A 26,345-nucleotide genomic window follows, 5' to 3' on the forward strand; every position below is an offset into this window, starting at 1 on the left:
AAGAGTTCTGTTTGAATTGTTTTTTTCCCCCATGACAAATTAAGTCAAGATTTTGTAAAGGGAAACTTCTTACTCCTCCCCATGGTCCCTACCCTCCCTGCAAGAATCCAGAAGTATTGTTGACTGTTACAGATTCCCTTTTGTAAATGCTACAATGCAATGAAACAACATGGTAGGGGCAAAGTCCAATTTAACCAAAAGAACAACAGTCTGTTTCAGATTTTTATTTAAAAAATTTGATTAGTTCCTCACTGTTCCAGAATAAAGATGAAAAACAGAGTATGGAAGCACCTCCACCATCTGGCCCCAAACAACCTTCATCTCCCGCTACTCTCCCCATTCCTATGGTCCTCAAGACTTCCATAAAACCCACACCTACACCTTAACTCTTTCCTAATAAATGCATTTACCCTTTTTGGCCACCAAACTCTTTTTCTGTTTTTTTCTTACATGGCATAATATAAAGGCAGTCTCTCCAATTTATTTCTACCCATTTCTGCCTTAGTGTCCCAACTGCCCAAAAGTCAATCATGCATCTATTGCGCCTCTGCTAAGTAATGGTAAAATGAAGCCACTGCTGCTCCCCTTAAGGGAAGACCGACCACAAACAGCTACACATCAGTGGGATAAGAAGTGTCCTAACTGTACATGAGGTCAATAGGAAAAAGAAGAAAAGCAACAGACTAAGTGAGATACTAAGGTCAGAGAAGCTTCTCACAGACAAATGGACACCCACATTTAGCCTTGTAATCCATGAACAGACAAGACGGAAAGAGCATCTCAGACAGAAGGAACAGCACATACCCTCCCAAGAAGGCATGAAGGATCTATCTTTTAGGGAAGTCAAAAATTATATATGATGAAAGGCATGTGGAAGAAGTGAAGGATAGCTGCTCAGAGTAAGCAAAGGCAGTTTAAGGATACTGTATGCCATGCTAAGGACTTCAGAATTTTATTTGTAGGTAGATGGAAACATGCAAGATTTAACCTTGAGAATGATATAAGCAGATGTGGATTTTAGAATGCTCTTTACTCCCATAGAAAGAATTGATTGAAGCCAGGAATGCCCATTAGTCAGTCCCACTGCAGCAGTGCAGTTGAGAAACAGTAGCAAAATAAAACTGATAATTAAATGGCAGACTGACAAGACTAGATGACCAGTTACATGCACAAGATTAGGGAGAATGACTGGGATGATACAAGTCCTCCCTGACTCTTCATTGTCTCTCACACCTCACATCCATACCATTAAGCAGTCCTGTTGTTGCAAACTTCAAAATTCATCCAAAACCTAATCATGTTTCGCCTTCCCAACAGTCAACACCATCAATTCCAGCCACTATCATCCTTCACCTGGCTACTCCAATAGCTTTCTAACTGGTTAACCTGCATGCATCTATAGTCTGGTCTCAATATAGCACCCTGTCAAAACATAAACTAGATCATGTTGCTGCTCTACTAAAAACCCTCCAACATCCCCTCACCTCACACAGCGAAGGCCAAAGTCCTTACATGGCCTATTCCTCATGACGTCTCTGACCTTGCACAAACTAGGCATACATCCACATCCTGGCCTTTTCCCTGGCTTGTGCCTCTGCCTGGAATACTGTTCTTTCCTCAGGTGTCTACATCACACCTCCTGCAAGCTATTGTTCAAAATGTCACCGTCTCAAATGAGAGCTACATGGTATTTAATATTGTTGTCTCCCAGCCCCTACTAGCCCAACTCCTGACCCTCCTCACTCTGTTCTGCATCATTTTTCCTGTGGCACTCTAAACTTCCAAATATCCTACATAATTTACTTTTATTTGCTGTCCATTTATTTTACTAGAATATATGAATTCACAAGGACAGGGCTCTTCCATTTTGTTCACTGATATATCACAAGCAGTTAGAACAGCGCCTGGTCAATAGTAGGTGCTCAATACATATTTAAATTAATGAATGTTTGAATAAATGAACCCAATACTTGGGGTCAGGAGAGAGTCATGAGGAGGAATGGGTCGGGTATGTCTTCTAGAAATGAAACCTGAGCTGAGCCTTAATGAGAAGAAATTCAGTGAGCAACTAAGTGGTCTGGAATTTCCAGAGATGACAGCATGAGAAGGTAGTGATGCAAGAAGGGCATGGGACTACAAACAGTTTGATGTTGCCAGAGCTTAAATAAGAGAAAAAGAGGTAGAAATGAGGCTGGTTTTTGTCAATTAGTGAAAGGTCCTGATTATATTCCAGCTCAAGTAAGTTTACTGTGAGTTTCTGAAACATCGATGAGCCTTTAGTGAGGACAATTAGTTTTAAGGAAAAAGTAATGTGCATATGTAGGGTAATGGTGATGTAGTTGAGAGATATTTTAAAAACATAACCAGCAGGACTTATTTAATGGACTGAATGTGGAGAGAGTGGTGAATGAGAATAAAGATAAGTACCACCTTTCAAACTCACATATATATGGTGTAATGAGAAAGAAGATGGTAAGTGTCCTACCCAATGAGAAGACAAAGACGATAGTAAGTCTCCTACCCAAAGAGAAAGAAGATGGTAAGTCTCCTACCCAATGAGAAAGAAGATGGTAAGTCTCCTACCCAACGAGAAAGAAGATGGTAAGTCTCCTACCCAATGAGAAGAGAAAGAAGATGGTAAGTCTCCTACCCGATGAGAAAGAAGATGGTAAGTCTCCAACCCAATGAGAAAGAAGATGGTAAGTCTCCTACCCAATGAGAAAGAAGATGGTAAGTTCAATTTTTGACTTGTTAAATTATATAATTTTTAGCACATTAAGTTAGAAAAATTGGTGATAAAAATAAATATTAATTTCCTTTTTAGATCCATTATGGTGACACCATGGAGAAAATAAGAGGTAAGAAAACCTGTCAACAGTTTCAATTCTAACTTTACCACTGATAAAAATATTCACGTGTTAATTTAAATCTTTCCTTTCCAAAAGAATACTTTAGACCATTTAATACTAATTAGAACCTCACCATGCTTTGACAGAAGAACAGTGCTATGGACAGAATGTGTCCCCCCAAAATTCATATGTTGAAGCCTTGATCCTCAGTGCAGTGGCATTTGGAGGCGGGGTCCTTGGGAGGTAATTAGGTCATGAGAGTAGAGCCCTCACTGACAGGATTAGTGCCCTCACAAGGGCTGAGAGAGAGATTCATGCCCTTATAAGAAATGAGAAAGAGATGACTTGTCTCTCAAAACATTTCTCTTGTAAGAAAGCAGCCATCTGTCAACCAGGGAGAGGGCCCTCCCCAGGAACTGCATCAGCCAGCACCATGGTCTCTGACTTCCCAGCCCCCAGAACTGTGAGAAATAAATGTTTAAAAGTCACCCAGTCTGTGGTACTTGTTGGAGCAGCCCAAATTCACTAAGGCAGATGCATAAGCATTTTGCTTAAAAGTATGATAAACAGAACAAAACAATTTCTCATCATGTGTTTCTGAGGCCTTTACAATTTGAGAATTTTGCTTTGATTATTCTGGTGGACAAAAGTGCTAAATCCTACTTGGACTGGGGATTAATATATTCTCTTTGGCACAAAGGATTTGAGTAGCCCTAAACTGATCTCATATTTAAAGCAGAGACTATGAATCAGTCAGTTGTTCTGAGAGGAACATTTGGACTAGAAGTCTAACAACGGGGTTTCTAGTTTTGATTATTTCATTTACTTGCCACCAAATGTGGTTTCAGTGATTTTCCTTATCTCTTTATCCAACTATATGCTTATTTGTATATTCAGTAACTATTTTTGAACACCAACAACATGCTATATACTAGAAATCTAAGGATGACAAGACCATGGTCCCCGCTTTTACTTAAGCAGGTAGACAATAAGAACAGTTGAAGATAAATAACATTAGTTATGCCTGACCCACCTATTTCCCAGGGCTTTTATGAAGCTTAAACAAACTGAATTTTTTCAAAAATATACAGCTCTATACAGAAGTACAGTGCTAATATTTGAAGGCAGATATTCACCGTAACAGCATATTTCTCTATGTAGGCTGTTTTGAGTAGTCACTATGGAGCTTAATGAGGTAAGTGGAAATATAGGGTCCAAAAATCAAAAGTCACAACCAATGGAAAAATAAAAACTGTACAGTGAGAGCTTCTTAAGTATGCAGAAGCAAATCATTACAAGCATATGATTTCTATGTCGATTTAATAACAGGACTGTATTTCAAATTAAGTACATTTTTCTAAGGTACAGTTGTTCACATCAAATGATCTAATTGTCAAGTCTAAATAAAATAAATCTACGTATGTTTAAATGCACAATGAAAAAACCACTGAAATTTAAATTTAAGTGGAAGACTGTTAAAAAAAAAAACTGAACATAAAAATTTGACTCAACTCAAAGGAAAAAAAATAACTATACACCAAAAGAAACACCATGGATTCAAGGGTCATGAGAACAAACAAAAAAAAACAGTTTTTACTCTTTGGGGATTTTTATTAGCTTGTCTTGTTTTTTAATCAAGACAAGTATAGATGACTCTCTATTTACGAACTTTTATCTCTTGAAGTTCTTTAGTTGTCCTTCTCAAATTATTACACATTCAAAAATTAAAACAATATAAAATATATATATTGAGAAGTCTCATTCTCACCAGATTTCTCCCCAAGAAAACACACAAGTATGTTTTCCTGTGTGTCTTACCAGTATTTCTTCGTGCGGCAAATAACTCAAAATTTTATAAATACAAACAAAACACATTCATATGTGTCAACCACCAAGTACCGGCCTCCACAGCTGCTTGTTCGATGCAAAGCTTTTCTGAGCCAGCTGCTTATGATAGCATTAGTCTGAATTTGTTGAATGCCTACTATGTGCGGGGGCAGTATACTAATCATTTTCCATTTACTAAATCATTTAATCTTCAAAATAATCCAGATAAATTATTCTTACTATCCTCATTTTACAGAAGAGGAAAGAGGATTAAGAAGTTAGGTCACTTGCCAAAGTTTACATAGCAAATGTGTACCTGAGCTATGTTTCAAAACAAATAACAAATTAGTGTGCCTAAAGATCCTCTTTAACGTATATTCTCTACCTCTTCAGTCTTACTGCTTCTCCAAAGTTTACAAGTAAAACAGTCAGATACTCCAGGAGGCCAAAAATCACTTCCCAAAAGATACCCACATCCAATCCCTGGAACCTGTAGAATATTGCCTTATGGCAAAAGATGAGATTATAGTTAAAGATCTTGAGAGGAGGAGTTTACCCTGTATTATCCAAGTGAGCCCTAAATGATATAACTTCAAGGTATTCCACACAGCATTCCTTCTAATCAAGGAACTTACTTCACAGCAAATGAGGTATGACAGTGGACCCACGATCATGGAATTCACTGTTCAAACCATGTCCCCGTATCCTGAAGCAGCTGGCTTGACAGAAAAGAAAAGGAGTATTTGAAGTCTCAGCAGCAGGTAGGTGGGATATCTTGCAGGGCTGGGGCAATGTTCTGTGGGAGATTGTATATGTCCTAAACTAGTGTCTGATGTATGATACCGTTTCTCCCATAGCCAGGATTCATGGGTCCAGGAATCAAGGGTGGGGAGGAATAGGAATGGCACCCCTTAATATTACTCCTGGTGATTTACTACTAAAATGTTCACTTCCTGTTCCCACAACCTTATGCTCTGCTCGTCCTTAGCTTCAAAGGGAGGAATGTTTCTACCAGAAGACACAATGGCTCCAATGAACTGGAAGTTGAGACTGCCACCCAGTCACTTTGGGCTCCTCAGGCCTCTGAATCAATAGGCAAAGTACTGGCTGGGGTGACTGATCCTGATTGTCAGGAGGAAATGGAGCTGCTACTATCGGGTATTCTGGCTCCAGGCCCAAATCGTCTGTGTGATCTTTCAGGTCCAATAGAGGCAGTTACAAAGTTGTGCCTGGCAGCCCTCATGGAGAAAAGCTGACCCCACCACACAACATGCTTGATGCACAGTCAGTGCACTGCAGTTTTCTGGAAGGAGTTGCAGTTGAGGACTCAGGCTTCCCTGACCCCTGGGCCAGTCATGCTCATACACATATGTTCCTTCCTTGTCCAGGCACCTCCATTCAGCCGCCTTCTTACTGGGGGGCCTGGAGGAGGTACTTTTCTTCCCTTTGATTTGGTACTTTCCCATACCTAGCCCTTCCCCCAGCCAACAGGCCCATAAAGAGGCAGGAGCCTTTTGTTTGAGACTTCCCAGCAGTGAAATGCACCCCTCATCTGAGCTGATCCACCTGACTCTCACCCAGTGCCATTCTGCAGATGACAGCCAGCACCTCTGGGGAGCCAGCACCATTCTGTGTCTCTTGCTTATCCCAGCAAGTGAACAAAGCCTTAGTTATTCCTTTTTGTTTGGCCCCTTGTCCTAATCAACCACCTGGACACCTGGTTGCTTTTCGGCTACAAAAAGAAGGTTAGGAAGAACATGTCTGGAATGCAGAATACCCCTTAGGGCATCTGCATCTGCCACCATGCCCTGTGACTGAAGTCAATGGAAAACCAACAACCCCTTTCAGGCAGGACTGTTAATGAGCCAGGCCCCTCAGTAATGAGGGTCTGGGTCACCCTACAGGCAAAGAACCCTGAGCAACAGGCTGTGGTGCTCCCAGAGGGCAAAGGGAATATGGAATGAGTAATGGAAGAAAGTAGCTATAAACACTATCTAGGACCAGGCAGTCAGTTTCAGAAACAAGGGCTGCAATGTTTATGAGTATTTCTTACTTTGTTATGAGTATGTGGGTATATACATTTTTAAGCAAGATCCTTGCATTCTTCCTGCTCTTATCCCTTATCATCTAACATAAGATGCATGAATAACACTGAACTTTACATCATGGTATTTAAGTTCCAGGAAGTTAAGGAAAACAGTGAAAACCAACCAGGAACTTTTGCATCCTCTTCTGGGGAAAGGGTTAACACATTTTGGTTGTAAGTAAGATAGCTGCATCATGTCCCGTGGAAGTATGACTTTATGGGTGTCTTTATTTGGAGATTAGTCATAGTTTAAGAAGAAGTATATGAGTGCCAAGTTTACAGGGGGTGATGGCCAGTTTTATGTGGGAACTTGACTAGTCTAATATTCCCAGCAACTCATTCAAATACAAACAAGGTGTTGCTGTGAAGGTATTTTGTAGACATGATTAGCAGTCACAGTCCATTGACTTTAAGGAGATTATCCTTGATGATCTTAGGGGGACCTACGTGCAATCACATGTATCCTTAAAAGAGGGAGGCAGAGGAATTTTTGAGAGAGAAGTGCATAGAGGAAAAGGGGATGTGAAAATAGAGGCAGAGAATAGAATGATGCTGCCACAAGCCAAGGAATGCCTGGAGCCACCAGAAGCTGGAATAGGCAGGAAAGGACTCTCCCTTCGAGCCTCTGGAGGGTGTGCAGCCCTGCCAATACCCTGATTCCAGACTTCTCTTCTCCAGAATGATGAGAGAATGCACTTCTGTTGTTTTAAGCCACAACGTTTGTGGCATTTGTTAGAGCAGCCACAGGAAACTGATATAGGTGCTTAACAATAAAACATAGTAAGAAAAGGAATTTTATCTGAGGAATGCGAGCCTGTTGTAAATTATCAGACCCACAGAGGCATGAGAGTGAGGCAGCAGTCGCATCCAACTTCCCCCCTTGTGCTAAGTAATCAGCTCTTGAAGCTGCTTGCTATGTGGACTCTTGACCAGCTGCTGCCACAAGCAGCTATCGACTAACCAAGCAAGGCCACTCACTGGACACCATACCCCATACCCCACAGTTCACCAATGTATAGTCAATCACTAATCAATCTTATTTGTCTAACCAACGGGAATTCCTGACAAACAGCTGTGTCAGCCCACTCCCTGCCCCCCTTTTGCTTTGGAAAACCTGCTTCTAACAAAGGCCGAACAGAGCTCACATCCAAGGTGACCTGGGTCTCAGTCTTCCAGATGGCTGTCCTCTCACCTTGGCTCAAGTAAACTTTTTAAAATTATATTTTGTGCCTCAACTTCCTCCTTCAGGTCAACAATATAATGAGAATCAAATAATATTATAGAGAAAGAATGAGATAGTACATGTTTCCATTAAGTTACTGCACAAGTAAAACTAGTTTTTAAAATTGAATTCTTATTCAGACACCAATAGTTAAGATGTCCTCCCTCCCACTATGCCACAAAATATGAAACCCATGACTCTTCAATATTTCCTTTCCCATTTTGCCATTTTCTTAGAGATCTGACCAGGTGGGGCAAATAGTCATGTCCCAGAAGAGAACTGATACTATATATTAAAAGGCCTAAAAGAAGAAAAGCAAACCTCTAATTAAAAATGTTAATAATATCCACAAGGGCCAAATGATAGTTTAAACCCCTGAAGTTATATAGAAATAATATTCTAAATCGTACTACCATATTGTAGTTTACTAAGAAAACCACAAGCAAGGTCTAGAAGCCACCAAAATCCATGATTCTTAATACTTTAAGTGACTTTTCATAAGAATGTTAGTTGGCTTCAGAGGTTGAAATACCAACTCGCTTCCTTGATTTGAAACTTGGTTGGAAGCCAACATCTAGAACTCGGTAATGTTATCTACAGCAGTCTTTCTTATATAGCTCTTTTATATTTGCCTTGAAAAAAAAAAATGCTGAGCTAATGACAAAAGACAATCTTGGGGGACTTTGTCTTAAAATCTGAGGGTGGAGAATCAGCATGCAAGCAAAACTTCAGGTGGCAGCACCTTTGGAACCAGCACCTAGCAAACTGTGGGGCATCCATTCATGCTCTGGGGGACGTCACCAGCCATCACAGAGGGTGACCAACTCTAAAGGATGAGCGCAGGGGAAGTGGAAAAGGAGAGAGTAGAATGGCACGTGGAATGTGAGTTTCTGAAGGGCAGAGATTTTGTCCTGTTTGTTCTCATCGTATCACCTGCATGTGGAACAAAGAAGACAGTAATATCCATGGAACAGGTCAATGCATAGAAGATGTGGGTGGAAGAATGAAAGAAGTAAAGACGGGAGGAACAAAGTTTTTGAAAGTATATTTAGGGAGAAAGCAATTAGAACGATACAAGGAGAAAGTTACGTACCAAAACCCAGCTCTTGAATTGAAATTTAATACGTGTCTCATGCACAGCAGCAATTTACGGAAAACAAAATGAGTAATTTCCTTAGGTTCTCGGGTCCTAGATGGGGGTAAGTTATTTTTTGCTGTAAAATTTTAGCATGTATTCCCTGAACAGACAAAGGAATTTCTCATTTAATTCATTGTTTCATCTTATTAACATTAGAAGTACTCATAGAAAATCTAATCACTGCATGTTTCATTAAGTTAGAAGCAGAAGAAACCTAGTGATTAGCAAATTCCAGACCCACCCAATATTTGGGGGATTTCTCTAAATGTCACATATGAACTTTTTTTCCCTATTTACCTGATTGATAGCATAGAAGAACTAAGGTATAAGGACTTTGGGAAATTACTGTTAAAAAAAAATGCAACACATAATTTTCATATGTCTTCCAGGAAAGAACAACCATTATTTTTGGCCTTTTAAAATTCAAGCTGCAAACCACAGAGGTTAAATGAGGTTAAACACCTCATAAAGGTCCCTGCACACAGAAACATTCAGAAAACTCTGCTGACAGATGACTGTCATTGGTATGGAGGGCTCAGAGATCTAGCAACCAAAACCAAGATTCATTATGATGCTTGCTTTAAATTTTGTTTTTGTTACCACTCCAATAAAACTAGATGACTCTATTGTATTTTAACTAGTATTAGCCTTTATATTTTCTTTATCATCAATAAGAAATGTATCTTTTGTTCTTAAGGTAATTTATAATGCTGGTAAATACCGCCCTAAAAAAAATGGTATGTATAACTATATGTCTATACCTTTCAAACTAAGTTATTCTTAAAACTGACACTAGGTGAAAATACTCTCCTTTCCCATCTTAATATTAGAAAAAAATTATCTTGGGGGTGGTAGTAAACTGTTGGAGAGTGAGGGAAATAAAGTGAGATTTGTTTTTCTTCTTTCTTTTTTTTTTTTTTTTCGAGACGGAGTTTTGCTCTTTTTGCCCAGGCTGGAGTGCAATGGCATGATCTCGGCTCACTGCAACCTCCACCTCCTGCGTTCAAGCAATTCTCCTGCCTCAGCCTCCAGAGTAGCTGGGATTACAGTCATGAGCCACTATGCCCGGCTAATTTTTGTATTTTTAGTGGAGACGGGGTTTCACCATGTTGGTCAGGCTGGTCTCGAACTCCCGACCTCAGGTGATCTGCCTGCCTTGGCCTAACAAAGTGCTGGGATTACACTGAGCCACCACTCCCAGCCTAAAGTGAGCTTTATGATTTTACTTTGTCCCCTGCTATCAAGTCAGTACTTTCAGATATATTCCATAAAAAGAGGGAAAACCTATATTATTCTGCCATTTTAAGAAAATATGATGTCATAGTTCATGAAATCCACATCTGAAATACTAGTACAGTGAAGAAAACATGGGTTCTGGGAGAAGACAGATGTGAGCTTGAATCTCTAATCCACCACTTATTAACGTAACCTCTCTCTGGACAATTTCCCTACCTACACTATGCAGTTTTTGTGAATGTTAAATGAGGTAATTAATGTTAAGACTCTAGCATAGCCCTAACACACAGGAAGTACTCAACAAATATTTAAAATAAATATTCATCAAAGTCTCTGTAAATATCTTTATTTTCCAAATATTCTACCACCCAATGAAAGCATTAAGAAACCAGTTCTTTTCAAATCAGCCATGGCCACAAAACTAACATATTTAACACAGATTAATATATTGCCAACATATACAAGCTCACTTGTACATGTCTGTACAAACTGCTGAAGTCCAAAAAATAAAATTTCATCAATTGCAAACATACAGAGCATGCAAAATACTATAGGCCTTTAGATAGTTTCCAATTCTGTTTACAAGCAAGGTACAGGGGAAAAGTTAATTGGGTAAAATGACTTGAAATGACAATGAGTATCAGCTGTATAAGGTCCCATGCAGCCTGCTGTGTTCACCACAGCACTCAGCATGGATGGCCTCCACATGCTTGTGGAATACAGAATATGAAATTTCCCCAATTTTAGTTGTTCTCTTAAAGATTTATTACTCTATATTTAAAATGCATTGGTTAAAACTTTAAAAAATGTTTTATTTCTTTATTATTTCATTTAGCTTTAAGTAAAATAAAGACAATCAAAAATGAAAATGAACACTAGAACCTTTTTTTAAACTTTGAAAATCAAGTTAATATTTTCTCAGGCTGGTTTGGGAGTACATGGGTATTCACTGATTCACAGGTTTTAAATTAATTACATGTGTCTTCAGACACATAACAGTCCCTGGCGTAGAGATTATTTTTGAATGGATGGAAAGAAGGAAGGAAAGGAGGCCTTCTTGCAGGAAGGGAAGCAAGACAAATGGATGTATGGGAAAAATATAAATTTGAAAAAAATGTCACCGACTGAAATTGCCTATATTCCAGGCTAAATAACTTATCTGCATACGGTATGAACTGCAGGTTAAGTAACAAGTTAGAAAGCAAGGGAACAGATTTTAAACAAGTCTAACCAATCAGCCACTAAGAAACAAAAAAATTCAGATACATCTAAAACTCTACCTTTAAATATAAATTTCATTTAAAGAAAATGTAAATCATTCAGAAACATACTTCAAAAGGCAAACTGTTAACTTTATGCAATATGCATACTGTATTATTTCAGTTTTTATCACAAATTGAGATAAAAAGTACAAAGGACAGCAGCTACTTCTGAATGTCACTTGAAAAATTTGGATTTTCAGTTGTACACATCTGAGGTTGAGGAAAGTTATTGGCAAGAACATTTCAGGAGTGTTTGTGAAGACTAGAAAAGGTTCCGGGATAGAATCTAGAGGGCAGGTTATACTGATTTACAAGAAAGTAGTCATAAATAAGAGCTAATACTCATTGGGTATTCACATGTGTTTTTCACAAAAATTCTATATGGTAAGAATTAGTATTATTCCCTCCATTTTAGAGGATGAAACTGACGCAGAGGGAGGTTAAATAGCTGGTCACACAGCTAGTCTGTGGCAAAGCTCAATTAAAACCCAGGCGTCTGCTTCCAGAGTCCTGCTTGCAGTCACAAGAGTAGAAATACATACTGAATCAAGTTGAACCATAATGCAAATCACAGCAAACATAAAGAGTATGTACTTTTCATTTTGACCCAACAAACACCTTTTGAGTGCTTATTATGTGCCATGTGCAAAACTGTACCCTCCTTTGTACTTCATGTAATTCTAAATTTACAATCTGTTTTGGGTAGACACTAAAAAACAACTTAAGATGGTCAGGCACAGTGGCTCACGCCTGTAATCTCAGCCGTTTGCGAGGCCGAGGCGGGTGGATCACGAGATCAGCAGATCGAGACCATCCTGGCTAACACGGGGAAACCCCGTCTCTACTAAAAATACAAAAAATAAGCCAGGCATGGTGGCGGGCGCCTGTAGTCCCAGCTACTCAGGAGGCTGAGGCAGGAGAATGGCATGAACCCGGGAGGCGGAGCTTGCAGTGAGCCAAGATCATGCCACTGCACTCCAGCCTGGGCGACAGAGCGAGACTCTGTCTCAAAAACAGAAGAAAAAAAATTAGACATTTAACTCAAGTACAACAACCATGATGACATCATAGATATGTATGTAATTTCCCCTCAGCTAACACAGTATTTAAATCAAAATAAATGAGAAAATGAGACGGAGTTGCTTTGCCCACATACTCTCTCATTGTATTGTATTAGTCATTTGGATCATAAGAACAGCAAAGCAAGAGAAGAGGTATTTTTATTGGGAAAAAAAGGAGCATAGGATGGCATGAAAGACAGGAAATCAAAAGATCACGTGTAATTCATTGTAAATTTGGTAACATGGAAAAAAGTGAATTGTGTTGCAGCCGTATCTGTAAGTCCTAATGGCCGGCACAAAGGGGGCTTTTTCTTTCACAGCAAAAAAAAAGTAGCCAAATGGATTTTAAGCATTTTCTCTGACAAGTATTTTCATTGTGCTTCTGTTATTCTTTGAAAACAGAAACTGGAATGAGGTATAAGTTTTGCACTTGGAATGAAATTAGCATGACTGTATAGTTGGTGTCAATAAATAAATTATTTGTTGACTGTTGTTGGCTTTGCTGTTACTCTGCTCTACTATTGTAAAATCTGTCAGTCCCAGCTGCCATCTTCCCTTCAAAACCCAAGTCTCCCAATTTAAAGAACCACAGCTGTATGGAATGGGTCACCAGAGATTTGAACCTCCACAAGCATTACTCACTGGTCCTGCCCTGCTCTGCAGTCTTCACCAAAAGGCAATGTCAAGTTCACCTCCTACTTGGGACATCCAAAATGAAGAGCTTAAACAACTCTTCAAAACATGTGTGTTGTTTTTTGCTTTTTTAAGTTAAATAAGCTATTGAATGTATTTTAGCCCAATATAAATTAAGGATATAATCTACCTGACATTGCCTTGAGTGGGGTTCTATGCTGTTTACAAGAAGAAAGAAACTTAAAACTCCATAAAGCTGACCTATTCATTCATCAATGCTTTTTATTTAAAAGGCTCTATTATATGTCCATCCCAGAAAACCAAATATCCATTTTAAAACACAAATAGACAAAAATGCTATAGTAGCATACGAAAAACACTCCCTGCAGCATTGGTTTTAATTCAAATCCTTACATATATATGATAAACTTAAAAGTTTAAAATGTGCTAAGCTGGAGGCATCATGTTCCCTGACTTCAAACTATACTACAATGCTATAGTAACCAAAACAGCATGGTACTGATACCAAAACAGATATATATAGACCAATGGAACAGAACAGAGGCCTCAGAAATAATGCCACACATCTACAACCATCTGATCTTTGACAAACCTGACAAAAACAGGCAATGGGGAAAGGATTCCTTATTTAATAAATGGTGTAGGGAAAACTGGCTAGCCATATGCAGAAAACTGAGACTTTCCTTATACTTTATACAAAAATTAACTCAAGATGGATTAAAGACTTAAAAGTCAGACCTAAAACCATACAAACCCTAGAAGAAAACCTAGGCAATACCATTCAGGACATAGGCATGAGCTAAGACTTCATGATTAAAACACCAAAAGCAACGACAATAAAAGCCTAAACTGACAAATGGGATCTAATTAAACTAAAGAGCTTCTGCTCAGCAAAAGAAACTATCATCGGAGTTAAGAGGCAACCTACAGAATGGGAGAAAAGTTTTGCAATCTGTCCATCTGACAAAGGGCTAATATCCAGAATCTACAAGGAATTTAAACAAATTTACGAGAAAAAAACACCACCATCAAAAAGTGGGCAAAGGATATAAACAGACAATTCTCAAAAGAAAACATTTATGTGGCCAACAAACATACGAAAAAAAAGCCCAGCATCACTCGTCATTAGAGAAATGCAAATCAAAACCACAATGAGATACCATCTCACACCAGTTAAAATGGCCATCATTAAAAAGTCAGGAAACAATAGGTGCTGGAGAGGATGTGGAGAAACAGGAACACTTTTATACTGTTGGTGGGACTTTAAACTAGTTCAACCATCGTGGAAGTCAGTGTGGCAATTCCTCAGGGATCTAAAACTAGAAATACCATTTGACCCAGCCATCCCATTACTGGGTATATACCCAAAGGATTATAAATCATGCTGCTATAAAGACACATGCACATGTATGTTTATTGTGGCACTGTTCACAATAGCAGACTTGGAACCAAACCAAATGTCCATCAATGATAGACTGGATAAAGAAAATGTGGCACATACACACCACAGAATACTATGCAGCCATAAAAAAGGGTGAGTTCATGTCCTTGGCAGGGACATGGATGAAGCTGGAAACCATCATTCTCAGCAAACTAACACAGGAACAGAAAACCAAACACTGCATGTTCTCACTCATAGGTGGGAACTGAACAATGAGAATGCATGGACACAGGGAGGGAAACATCACACACCGAGGCCTGTCATGGAGTGGGGGTTAAGGGAGATAGCATTAGGAGAAATACCTAATGTAGATGACCAGTTGATGGGTGCTGCAAACCACCATGGTACATGTATACCTATGTAACAAACCTGCACGTTCTGCACATGTATCCCAGAACTTAAAAGTATAATGGGAAAAAAAAAAGTTCAAAATGTCCTGGCTAACAAAGTTGATGGCATGAGTCAGCATTCTGATATGATCAAAAGCAGCACAAATACGGGGTACTACAATAAACCTAAAAAAGGAGTCATCAATGAAAATTGCATATACTGACCATTCCATCAGCAAAATCTATACCTAATACTGAGACATTACATTAGTTACATTTCAATTTATTTAAAGCCTTTCTAGTAAACCTTTATGTTTTATAATAAAAACATTTTATTATAACTTGCTGAGATATTTTTAAATGATGATGTTCTAAACTATCCATCTTGTAAGGACACTTACTAATATTATGAAGTATGTAGGTCATTCTGAGTACGTTAAGGATGCCAAATCCAGTCAAAATTCCGAAGACTGAAAACTATGCTCAGATTCCTTGTCCAGGCATAGTACACAAGATAAATTATTGTAAGTGAGCTAAATAACCAATATTAAAACCTGCACCATATGACAACATTCTTAATCATACTAACCTATAATGTATAAGCTTTCTAATAATTACTTTCTATGCCAATTACTTTGTATAATATTGTTTTACAAAAATTAGGAAGAATCCTATGGTACTGGATTTGAATTGGAGATAGCATTATAACTCATCATTTAAATATACATTTCCTAGCTGTATCCACTGTAAGGGCCTAGAAGGAATAACATCCAAGTTGCAATGAGCACATCTAGTGCTCAGGTCTTGGCTACTAAATACCATTTCCCACTGAACAGAACCAGAGTTCCTTGGAGAAGTGGCTGATTCCAGGTCTGAAATAGGAACATACAAAGTAAATAAGGGAAATGTTGTGCCAAGAGAGCAAGTGTTTCTGAGGCTAATAAAGACATATGAAATATAGTAAGAAAATGTTTGAAAGAACGCATACTGGCCAAATCTGGGTAGTCTGAAGATCGGAAATAATAAATACAGCAATAGATTATAACACATTAAGTATAAAAAAGAATAGAAATGGTAATATATTATAATACTGAATAGAGAAGGAATCCACGAGTCCTTAATGATAACCAAAGTGAAGCAGAACAAAAAAGTGGGAGCAGAGTGAGGGAAGTTCTTTTCTCTCAGAAGAATTCAAGCTATAAATATAGATGGAATAGTAGAATTCATTCAAAAATCATCATTTTATAAGCCCCAAAGCAATAATTCAGGCAAAGATCATCAATGAATAGTAAAACCACTGAATGATACGGTGTTGAGAAATATTATATTCACAAGATCTCAAAGTATCATTCCATGGATTACTCATCACAAAGGAGAAATGATACCTTTATGGTGGAGACATCTGGCAGACTCCATCTGAACCTAGTGAGCAAATTTAGCATCACCAAAAATAGAAAGGACATGCAACGCAATGGTAATTTGTGCCAAGCCAAAGAACCATATACTCATGTGCATGTTAAAAAGTACACTTAAAAGGATGGCAGGAGGTAAGTCTGGTGTGGTGAACAAGATCAGATCATGAATTATGATTATCCGCAATCTACAGGTGAAGAAACTGAAGTTCAGAGAAGTAACTTTGTCAAAGTCATGTATCTAGTGACTGGCAAAGCTGGAATTTGAACAAAGTGAGTCGATTCTGAAACCCAGATTCTTTGGACTGCAGGAGCCTGGCAATCCCGGCCATCACTGGGTTTAAGGGCCAGGTCCAGCCATGTGGAAATGGCTCCCTTAAGCCCTAGCCAGCTGCAGGGGCCAGCCCTGCAGCTCACCTGCCGTAGCCTCAGTCCGTCCTTTGCTAGCCTACTTGTCTCTGGATTAGTCCTCTCATGGGAGTCAAACTAACCTGCCACCTGCCCACCAAAGCTGGGCAACATCACTGTTACAGAAAAGATGGCTCGAAGCCTTTGGCTATATTATAGAGTTAAGAAAACTGGCTCAATTATCACACAGATGGACATCTGCAAAGTTAATAAAGACAGGCCTGTAGAACAATCAAAATTAATTATCTTTCATTGTTCTAGTCCATTCAAATGAATGAAATTGAACATGTGACATACCCATGAAATATTTGCCCATGTTCCATTATCAGGGCCTCAAATGAAAATCAGTCCTTATTTTAATCAACTTACACCCAGACTTCTGTCATAATATAGCCAAAAACCTACTCCATATCTCCAACTAATACGTCTGTCTTGGTCCATTCGGGCTGTAACAAAACACCTTAGACTGGATAATCTAGGAACAAAAGAAGCTTATTTTTCACAGTTCTGAAGGCTGGAAGTCCAAGATCAAAGCACCAGTAGACTCAGCGTCTGGTGAAGGCCCCTTCTTCATAGATGAGCCCTCCTATGTGTCCGCACATGGCTGAAGGGGAAAGCAGCATTTTGGGGCCTCTTATCAGAGCATTAATTAATCCCATTCTCAGGGGTAGAGCCCTCATGACCTGACCACCTCCCAAAGGCCCCACATTCTAATACCATCTACCTTGGTGATTATGTTCAACATATGAATTTTGGGGCTGGGGAGGACAAATATTCAGACCATAGAAATGTCCAAAACCAGACACCTAATACAGTGTTGAGAAATATTATATTCACAAGATCTCAAAGTATCATTCCATGGATTACTCATCACAAAGGAGAAACGATACCTTTATGGTGGAAACATCTGGCAGACTCCAGATTTTCTTCCTAAACCTGATCCTCCATTACTCCATCAAGGCTGAAACCCTGAAGCCATCACTGGCATCTTTCTCTCCCACCTTATAGCTAATCCATCAGGAAATACTGTTGGCTGCACCCTGAAAAAGTATCCGCAATCCTTTCATTTCTCATCCAGTCTACTGTGTCCACCATGGCCCCAGCCACCACCAGCCCTTGCCTGGTTTGGCCACTGGCCTCCTCAATCATCTCCCTGCGTCTGCCCTTTTTCTCCTACAGTCAGTTCTCAATACAGTAGCCACAGTGATCTTAGGAAGTCAGATCAGGTCACTTCTCTGCTTAAAACTCTTCAATGAACCAGGTGCAGTGGTTTATACCTGTAATCCCAGCACCTCTGGTGGCTGAGGTGAGAGGATCACCTGAGTCCAGCAGCTCCAGACCATGCTGGGCAACATAGCAAGACCCCTTCTCTACAAAAAATTTTAAAAATTAGCTGGGTGTGGTGGCACAAACCTGTAGTCCCAACTACTTGAGAGGCTGAGGTGGGAGGACTGCTTGAGCCCACGAGGTCGAGGCTGCGGGGAGCCATGATTGCACCACTGCACTCAGCCTAGGCAACAGAGTGAGACCATGTCACATACACACAAAAAAATATGTAAGTGAATAAATAAACAAACTCTTCAGTTTCTTCCTGTCTTACTCAGAGAGCAGACAAAATCCTTCATGGGGTCCTAAATATCCTAGGAGAACTTTGCTCTCCTCCTCCACTGACATGGCCGCCTTGCAGTGCCTCCAAATATGCCAGCCATATTCTGAGACTAAATTTTTGCAATTGCTCTTTCTTCCTTCTGCTTGAAACTTGTTACCAGCTGTCTGCCTGCTCTAAATTTTTGCTCAAATTTTACCTACTTGGTGCAGCCTTCCCTGCCCATGTTAATTAAAATGGTAACTGCCCTTCACTCCTTTTTCTCCACAGTGCTTATCAACAATCTGACACACCACATATTTTCCTGATTTATTTCTGTCTTACCCCTCCTCTCCTTTAATGCAGGTATCCTGGAGGAAAGTGATTTTATTTTAATCTATTCATTCACTGCTGGATTCCCAATTCCTAAAAAAGTTCTTGGCACATAGTAGACACCTGATATCTGTTACATAAATAAATACATGATAAACCCACACATACAGACCATGGATTAAGAAAATTATCCTGTGGATTAAGTTTCTTAATAGTCACTTTCTTCTAATATAGAGTACTAAAAGCCAAATCAGGTTTTAATGGAGAATTAGTCACAAAGATATCTCAATTCTCAAATCGTATGTAGAAAAGTAAGCCAGTGAGTCTTTGGCTGTATTTACACCCAAGCATTTTCCTATGTAAAACTCAGGTTTTGGCCACAAAAATGTTTTCTCCCTTAGGCTATCTGGGTTGATGGTTAAAGTGACATATGTATGATATTAATGCGACCAATAAATAGAAGGAAATACTCCCTCAAATATGTCCAAACGTAGCACATAAAAAAAGACTTACGTGCATTTTATAGGACAGAAAAAAACAAACCCACTTTAGAAACGGAATGACTACTTTACGTGTTCCAGTTAATTCTTTTCCAGATAGCTTAACAGCTGTGGACAAGATCTCAACAACATTAAACTGCAGCAGACAGGAGAAAAGCCAGGTGATACCAGGTTTACTCACAGTTTTTGTTGTGTCCTTCATAGGCTCTTAAGTCCCACTTATATATAATGGATTGTAAATGGAAGGGAACAGAAAAAAGACTGTGAGGCTGGTAAAATGGAAAAGAAAAGAAATGGCAACCTGAGGTCAGCTGTGTGTGACCCACGTGTAAGACTGAAGTAGAACTTGCCTCCTTGTGAACGAAACAGGGCAACAAGAGCTCCACTAGCACAGGTCACGCTTTGGTCTCTGCTCACCTGAGGCACTCAATGCCACGAGTCAAGCCAACAAACCACTCACAACTCTAATTTTAAGAGAGTCTTTTTCCACTTACTTGTTTGTTGAGGGAAAAAAACCCCAAACCTGTCAGTTTGCCGATTAGGTTTTACAATACCAACATACATTTTAGCAGTTATTTAAGTATATCTGAGAATGGTGGAAATTATTGTTACAAAGTTTGGAAGTATACTTTACTAATAGTATTTAATTTCTTTTCTTCTTATTAACAGATCTTAGAGAGAGAGAGCACCAACAATATCAAAGAGATCTTAAAAACAGAATGTTTAAGAGTCACATGCAACACATAAGCAATTTATTGTCAAGATTTCTTTCAAAAAGAGAAGAAAGGAAAGGCATTTTTAGCAAAACTGTCTTTAAAATTTTCCAAACTTAAAACACTTGTACAGAAGTTGCTCCATATCATGAAAATGGGAGTTCATACCTTCTTTTATAATCAGGGTACAAATGGTGTGGCCCCTACTGTGTGACCTTGGGCAATGGACTTATCCTAAGGCTCAGATCTGTAAAATGGTGATAATAATAGTATCAATCTTATAAGGATTATCATGAAGACTAATAAAGATAATGCACATCAAATTCTTAATATGCCATCTGGAACACGGCAATTAATAAATGGTTCCTTGGGTTCTTCTATTAAGCTCATACAATAGGTAGAATCACAAACTAATTTTCAAAGAAAAAAATCCATTACTCTTACAAATTTTCAAATAAATTAGGAAAATTTTAAACTAATAGCCCAGCACTGGGACCTAGAGGGCCTGCTCTTGCCAGCCACTGGGAGGCTGGTTATGGACCTGCCTTCTGTAAGATGAGGGGACAGGGTCAGGACTTCTAGCTCCCTGTACAGGTCCAGTTCTCTCTATGGAATGCTCTCTTTTCTCTTTTCTACCCTACGCAGACTGCCTCTCCAGTCCTTCAGAAGAGGTGAGAAGCTGTCCTACTATTAGTACTTCCAGATCAGCCTTAACTGTAAGCTAGACATTCTCATATATTCTAATCTATCTCCCAAAGTAATTTCAGAATTGCCATAAGACGGTTGTGAAGGAATTTTAAAGGAAATAATCCTAATGAATTGCATGCCAACTCCTCCACTACTGTGACTGCCAGCATTTCTGGCAAATAGTAAATGCTTTGCTGAAAACAAAAGCATACTAAAACAAGCAAACACAAAGAACACAAAGAAGCAGACACAAAACGTAAGCCTTCACCTTTATAAGGCAAACAAATCTTTATGCACAGTCCTTGCTCAATTCAACTCACTCCCTCGCAATAGGTATGACTCTTTCTCTGTTGCACAAAGGCAGAGTGCCCGTATAGTCTTCTCTTCTTCAGTACTACCCTTTCCAAGCTTCCTTCTGATACATTTCAGTGTTAGTTTTCATTTTCTCACCAGTCTCTCTTCTGACTTCTTGGAGTAATGAAAAGTCAAAGGAACCCCTAGAATCACTGTTGCCATCACTTAACCCAGGACAATTAGGAAAATATAAGGTATGCCTCAATTACATTTTAGTATCATAAAACTTCTTAGCCTCAAGGTCTTTAAACAGGCTTAACAGAATACCTCATAACAGTAAGAATTTAATAAATATTTTTGTTATTATCATGTGAGCAAGCAAGCACCCTCCTCACCATATAATGTTGCCATACCAGTTAACCGTCAACTGCTGGGTCACAGGCAGGAGCAGGAGTGTGTCTCTGACCAACAGTACAGAGGTGGTGAGCGGGCCTCCACGGCCTCCTCCACAGCCTTCCTCCCCGGTTTGGCATCAGTTACACAGACACGCCTAGGAACGCAGTCTTGCACACATCCTTAGATTACTTTCTTTCTACCCGGAGGCAAAGGTGACACACTGATGGGGTCTCCCATTGCCCAGCTCTCAGGCCTAGGATTGGCCAACTGCCCTCCCAACAGATTCCAACTGCTCAAGGCTGAGTGCAAGCTGTTCCCTCCGGGGCCACTGACATCACAGTCCGACCCGGGAATCCTCGCCACACCGCACCTCACACACCCCTCCCCAGCCAAAGGCTTTCATCTCTGTCAAATCAACACCTCCCACCCCAAATGAGAATCTGACACATTATAATCACCTTCACTCCTCCTCCGAGGATCCCACAAACCACAGAAAGACGCACTCGTTTTTCAGGGCTGCGTGCTGGGGACACACTGCCAAAACAGCCTGCAGCCCTTCCAAGACGCTTACCACCCGGGAGAGGGAGAGTGGCCAGCCAGGGCAGGGCTCTGAAGGACGACTGTCCAGGAAAATGGAGTGAATGAGTTCTCTGTAAAGTCAGGTTTGAAGCTCAGAGTTCCAACTGAACCCAATGAGAAAGTGGGTTGTCTTTTGAGGACGCTTGCTTCTTTCTGTTCAAGAAACCAAATTGTGTGTGTGTGGCTGCGCACGCACATACACATACACATGTAAATGTTCTGACGTGTCCTTTCGCGTCCAGGGTAGCATATATTTCTTCCAGGTTCACTGGTGCACAGCCAAGCCTCTTCCTCTCTCCCTTTAACCCCAGCAGCATCTAGTCACCTTTCCGGCATTGACTTCCTCACTTGATGTTTCTCTCTGTGTCTCAGTGATCTTCCCCACCGGCAGATTTACATCTGCAGCTTTCCTCATCAGCCTTTCGCTCCCACAGTATGTGTTGTATAACGGCCTTGAGACTGCTTTATCAAGGACACAAAGTAATTGCCCTCAGCAGGACCCGAAGGACCTGCTAAACTCCTTTTAACTACTCTGACATGATTGTATCAAGTCAAGTCAGACAGTGGTATTTTCAAAAATTGCTCCTGCTCTCTTCCCTCCATTCCTGACTCACAAATAAGCACCAAATTCTTTAAACATATCTGATGTTGGAAGCAAGATTAGCTAAGTCCAGTGGTCAAAGGTTTAAATATGTTACATGGTTTGGCTACATCCCCACCCAAATCTCAACTTGAATTGTATCTCCCAGAATTCCCAAGTTTGTGGGTGGGACCCAGGGGGGTGGTAATTGAATCATGGGAGTTGGTCTTTCCCGTGCTACTCTCGTGATAGAGAATAAGTCTCATGAAATCTGATGGGTTACCAGGGGTTTCCACTTTTGCTTCTTCCTCATTTTTCCTTTTGCTACCACCATGTAAGAAGTGTCTTTCACCTCCTGCCATGATTCTGAGGCCTCCCCAGCCACGTGGAACTGAAAGTCCAATTAAACCTCTCTTTCTTCCCAGTCTCGGGTATGTCTTTATCAGCAGTGTGAAAATGGACTAATATGATATGACTGAAGTATTTTTTTCTCTAGCTACCCAAATATAACAATTACATTTTTTACAGTTGTATATTACACATAATTTGCTAACATTTATTCAGTGCCTGCTGTGTACTATGCAGTGTTTTATGTGACTTAGCGGCATTGTAATATGAAATACTTATACCAGCCCTATGAGGTAGAGAAATGAAAGAATTGGTAGACTCCCATACTTTTAAGATCCAATTGCCCTGTCCTTTAAATTCCTTTCACAAGAGTAATTATTTTCAAGATTTCCTAATCTTTAGATGCCACAGCCCCCTGAAGTTTTCGTGTTGAGAACTTGCTAACAGGTAACTACTTAGTGTTTCTCGAAATTCACACAGATTAGTCAGGGAGGTTCTCTTCTGCTTTCTGAAGTTTTCATTTATTTGCTCTTAGGTACATTAAAGAATCATTAGGGTCCCTCATACCTATCTAATTAATTAATTATAGTTTATAATTACACAGCCTCCTCTCAAAGTCCCTAAAAATATAAAGAGTCGCATAACAGAAGAGCCTCATCTACCACCACAACATCTCATCCCACCCTGCCCTGTTGGCCGTAATTATTGTTCTATGCCAGATGACAAAGAGCCATGGGAAAAATCCTTTTTGTAACCAATATATTTTAAAACAGAGACTAAGATCAGGATATACTAAGCAAAACAGGTTAATAAGATAAGTTTGTCCTTGGGTCAGAGTCTTTTCATTCAGCCCTTTTCTTCCCTGTCCCACTGTCCATTTCTGTTTTCACTAGTCCCCAGCCTCAGTATTCTCCATGGGCTTGGACAGTGGCAGCAGAAAGTGAGGCCACAAATCAATCAAGTAAGGCACGCTGCAACCTCAGGCACAGGTAACAAATGGCAGCAACAGGAAACAAGCCCCACCGATCCCCACTGTCTCCCTCCTGTCTTCCTAGTTCTAATCCTGCCTTGGCCCACCCCAATCTTTCTCATGCCTCTTTCTCAACCAAGAGCCCTAGGAGGCAGCTGCCAGCCCATGTGAGTGGACTCTGGGGAATAATCCACATGTCTCCCTTCGGTCTCTCTTGGGGAACTTCGATTCTAGAGAAAGAAATGTAGCACCAGAGTGCCCTTCCACATGTGCAATTTCAGTCACCGAAGAAAATGAGCGGGAACAACATTTCTGGCCAGGAGAATAGGGAGATATACCATGAAGCTAAGTTTCAGGGCCCAGCATGTGTACAGGCCCCTTCCAAGGTCCTGGGAATGACCTCGGTGATGAGTTCACATTATCACACTTTAGTGAAATTTGAAAAAGGTACTTTTGTATTATTTTCCATAAACAGGGCACCCATATGATAAAAAGATCAAGTCCCACAAAAATCCAGTGGTCCTAAATCATATCTTGTACAGGTGTGAGGCTCAGGAGGGTCTCACACCTCATGCCTACCTACTTGATGATAGTTTATAAGTAGACGGGCTCCTCTCAAAGTCCTTAAAACCAAAGAGTCCTATCACTGAAGAGCCTCATCTACCACCACAACATTTCACCCCATTCTGTCCTGTCGGCAATAATTATTGTTCTATGCTAGACAGACTATATAAAATCTAACCTAGTTTGTATTACATTTTCTTCATGTAACATCAGAGTTCTTTTCCCCACAATACGAAAGCAAAATTAGGTTAAATTTTAAAAGAGGGAAAATAAGAAGTAAAAATAAATTTTATTTTTTAAAAAATAGCAAAAGTAGTTACTAATGATGCACCTCCTTTTCAAATATATCTGAAACCAACTTTGGCAAGCCATGGGCATCTTTTAGAAAATATATTGTCCAAAGACTCTGCATGAGTAAACGTACAATAGGGGCCATGAAGCTCCTCCATACGATTCTGCCATCCAGCCATGTTGAGGAACCCTTGCAAGAGACGTCTGCAGTTGTATCCCCTAGCAACTCCTTAAAAACTCACTGGTGCTTTATCGTATTTTAGCACTGTCCTTTAGCGATATAAGGTCAAGGCCACTGTAACACACATGTTAGTAAGCAGGAAACAGTGAAAACATAGAATCACAGAAATAATATTTAACAGCAAAAATTACACTTCTAACAACGCATTTTGTAGCTGAAAGGCACTGTAGTGAAAACATGGGAAATAGCTATATAAAAGGCTTCTGAGTAACAGAGGGAAGTCTTCCTGAAAGCATTCGGTTCTTAAGATACACTGTTATTTCCTGAGGTACACCTTTAAGTCTCTCCTAAGTGGCTCAGATGAAAGGCCCTGGCAGAGAATCTGGGAGGGGAGCAGTGTCCCAGTGAGGACTCTGGGGAGGGCCCATGCTCTGTGTCCTATGCGCAGAGTGACTTCACCACAGTCATGGGCACAATGACCCCTAATGGTATTGAAAATGGAGAGAAAGGGGGCAAGTTCAATGACGTATGTGTTATTTCTGAAGTTGGTATTTTTTACAACAACAAAAAATTGGCACTAACTTAAATATTTATCCACTAGGGAATGGATGAATAAAAGGTGGTATATGCAACAACTGAATACCCACCCTCAATTTGCTGAAGCAGGAACTAAAACCATGGGACTGATCATGCAAACTGGAGCTATTTCCACTTGTTTAAGTCAATGCTTACAAATCATGCTCCTTCTAGGACACATAGGAAGTCTAACAATCAAGATATGTACATAAAGAAAATATTTAGGATTAGCCAAGAAAAATATATAACAAAGAAATAGGGAGGCGTTCCTCTGCCACCAAGTCTAAAAATTAGGTTCCATCCTAACACCCATTTCTTCTCATTTGTAATCTTTATCAGCAAATGTATTTTATCAGTAAACTCTTAACAGTACATTTGTTTATGACTATTCATTTGTCTTCATGGGTCTGTAGTAAAGCGCTGGGAGGTTACGGACCATTGTATCCCCAAGGATAATACGGCGCCTGGCCAACAGCAGACCCCCACCAATAAATACGTTCAATAAGTGAATCACTGACGATAGTTTCGAGTACCATTCACATTTTGATACCCTACAAATACTCAGCTCCAGTTCATCCTTCTGGTCCAGCTGACTAGCTGACATCAGCCCCTTCTGGTCCAGCTGAGTAGGTGACATGCCCACGTGAGTGTCCACAAGCTACCTGAGAAGCTACATGCACAAGACTGCACTTATTCTCTTTGTAAAAAAAAAAAAAAAAAAAAAAGTGTTACTATACTGTCAAAAGCATGCAGAGATAGCTACACAAGAGTGTCCTGGATGACATTACTTGTAAAAGTAGATATAAAGAAATAACCGGAAACA

The 26,345-nt window shown here is 39.8% G+C and overlaps 1 protein-coding gene across 9 annotated transcripts in view; it reads right to left on the bottom strand.

Moving 5' to 3' along the window:
* Positions 1-26,345, bottom strand: part of PDE10A (phosphodiesterase 10A) — a 338,418-nt gene that overhangs the window by 253,377 nt on the left and 58,696 nt on the right. For 2 of the 9 annotated variants that reach the window (XM_054686479.2, XM_016956603.4), the window contains exon 1: positions 21,433-26,236. The exons of 6 other annotated variants lie outside the window; for them this stretch is intronic. In XM_054686479.2, the coding sequence (XP_054542454.1) occupies positions 21,433-21,448 (16 nt within the window). In that variant the 5' untranslated portion in view covers positions 21,449-26,236. Of the gene's footprint in view, positions 1-21,432; positions 26,237-26,345 lie in introns of those variants that run through there. One more of the 9 variants, XM_063813651.1, reaches the window with a different exon arrangement.

This window comes from Pan troglodytes, chromosome 5 (assembly GCF_028858775.2).
Source record: "Pan troglodytes isolate AG18354 chromosome 5, NHGRI_mPanTro3-v2.0_pri, whole genome shotgun sequence".
NCBI lineage: Eukaryota > Metazoa > Chordata > Mammalia > Primates > Hominidae > Pan > Pan troglodytes.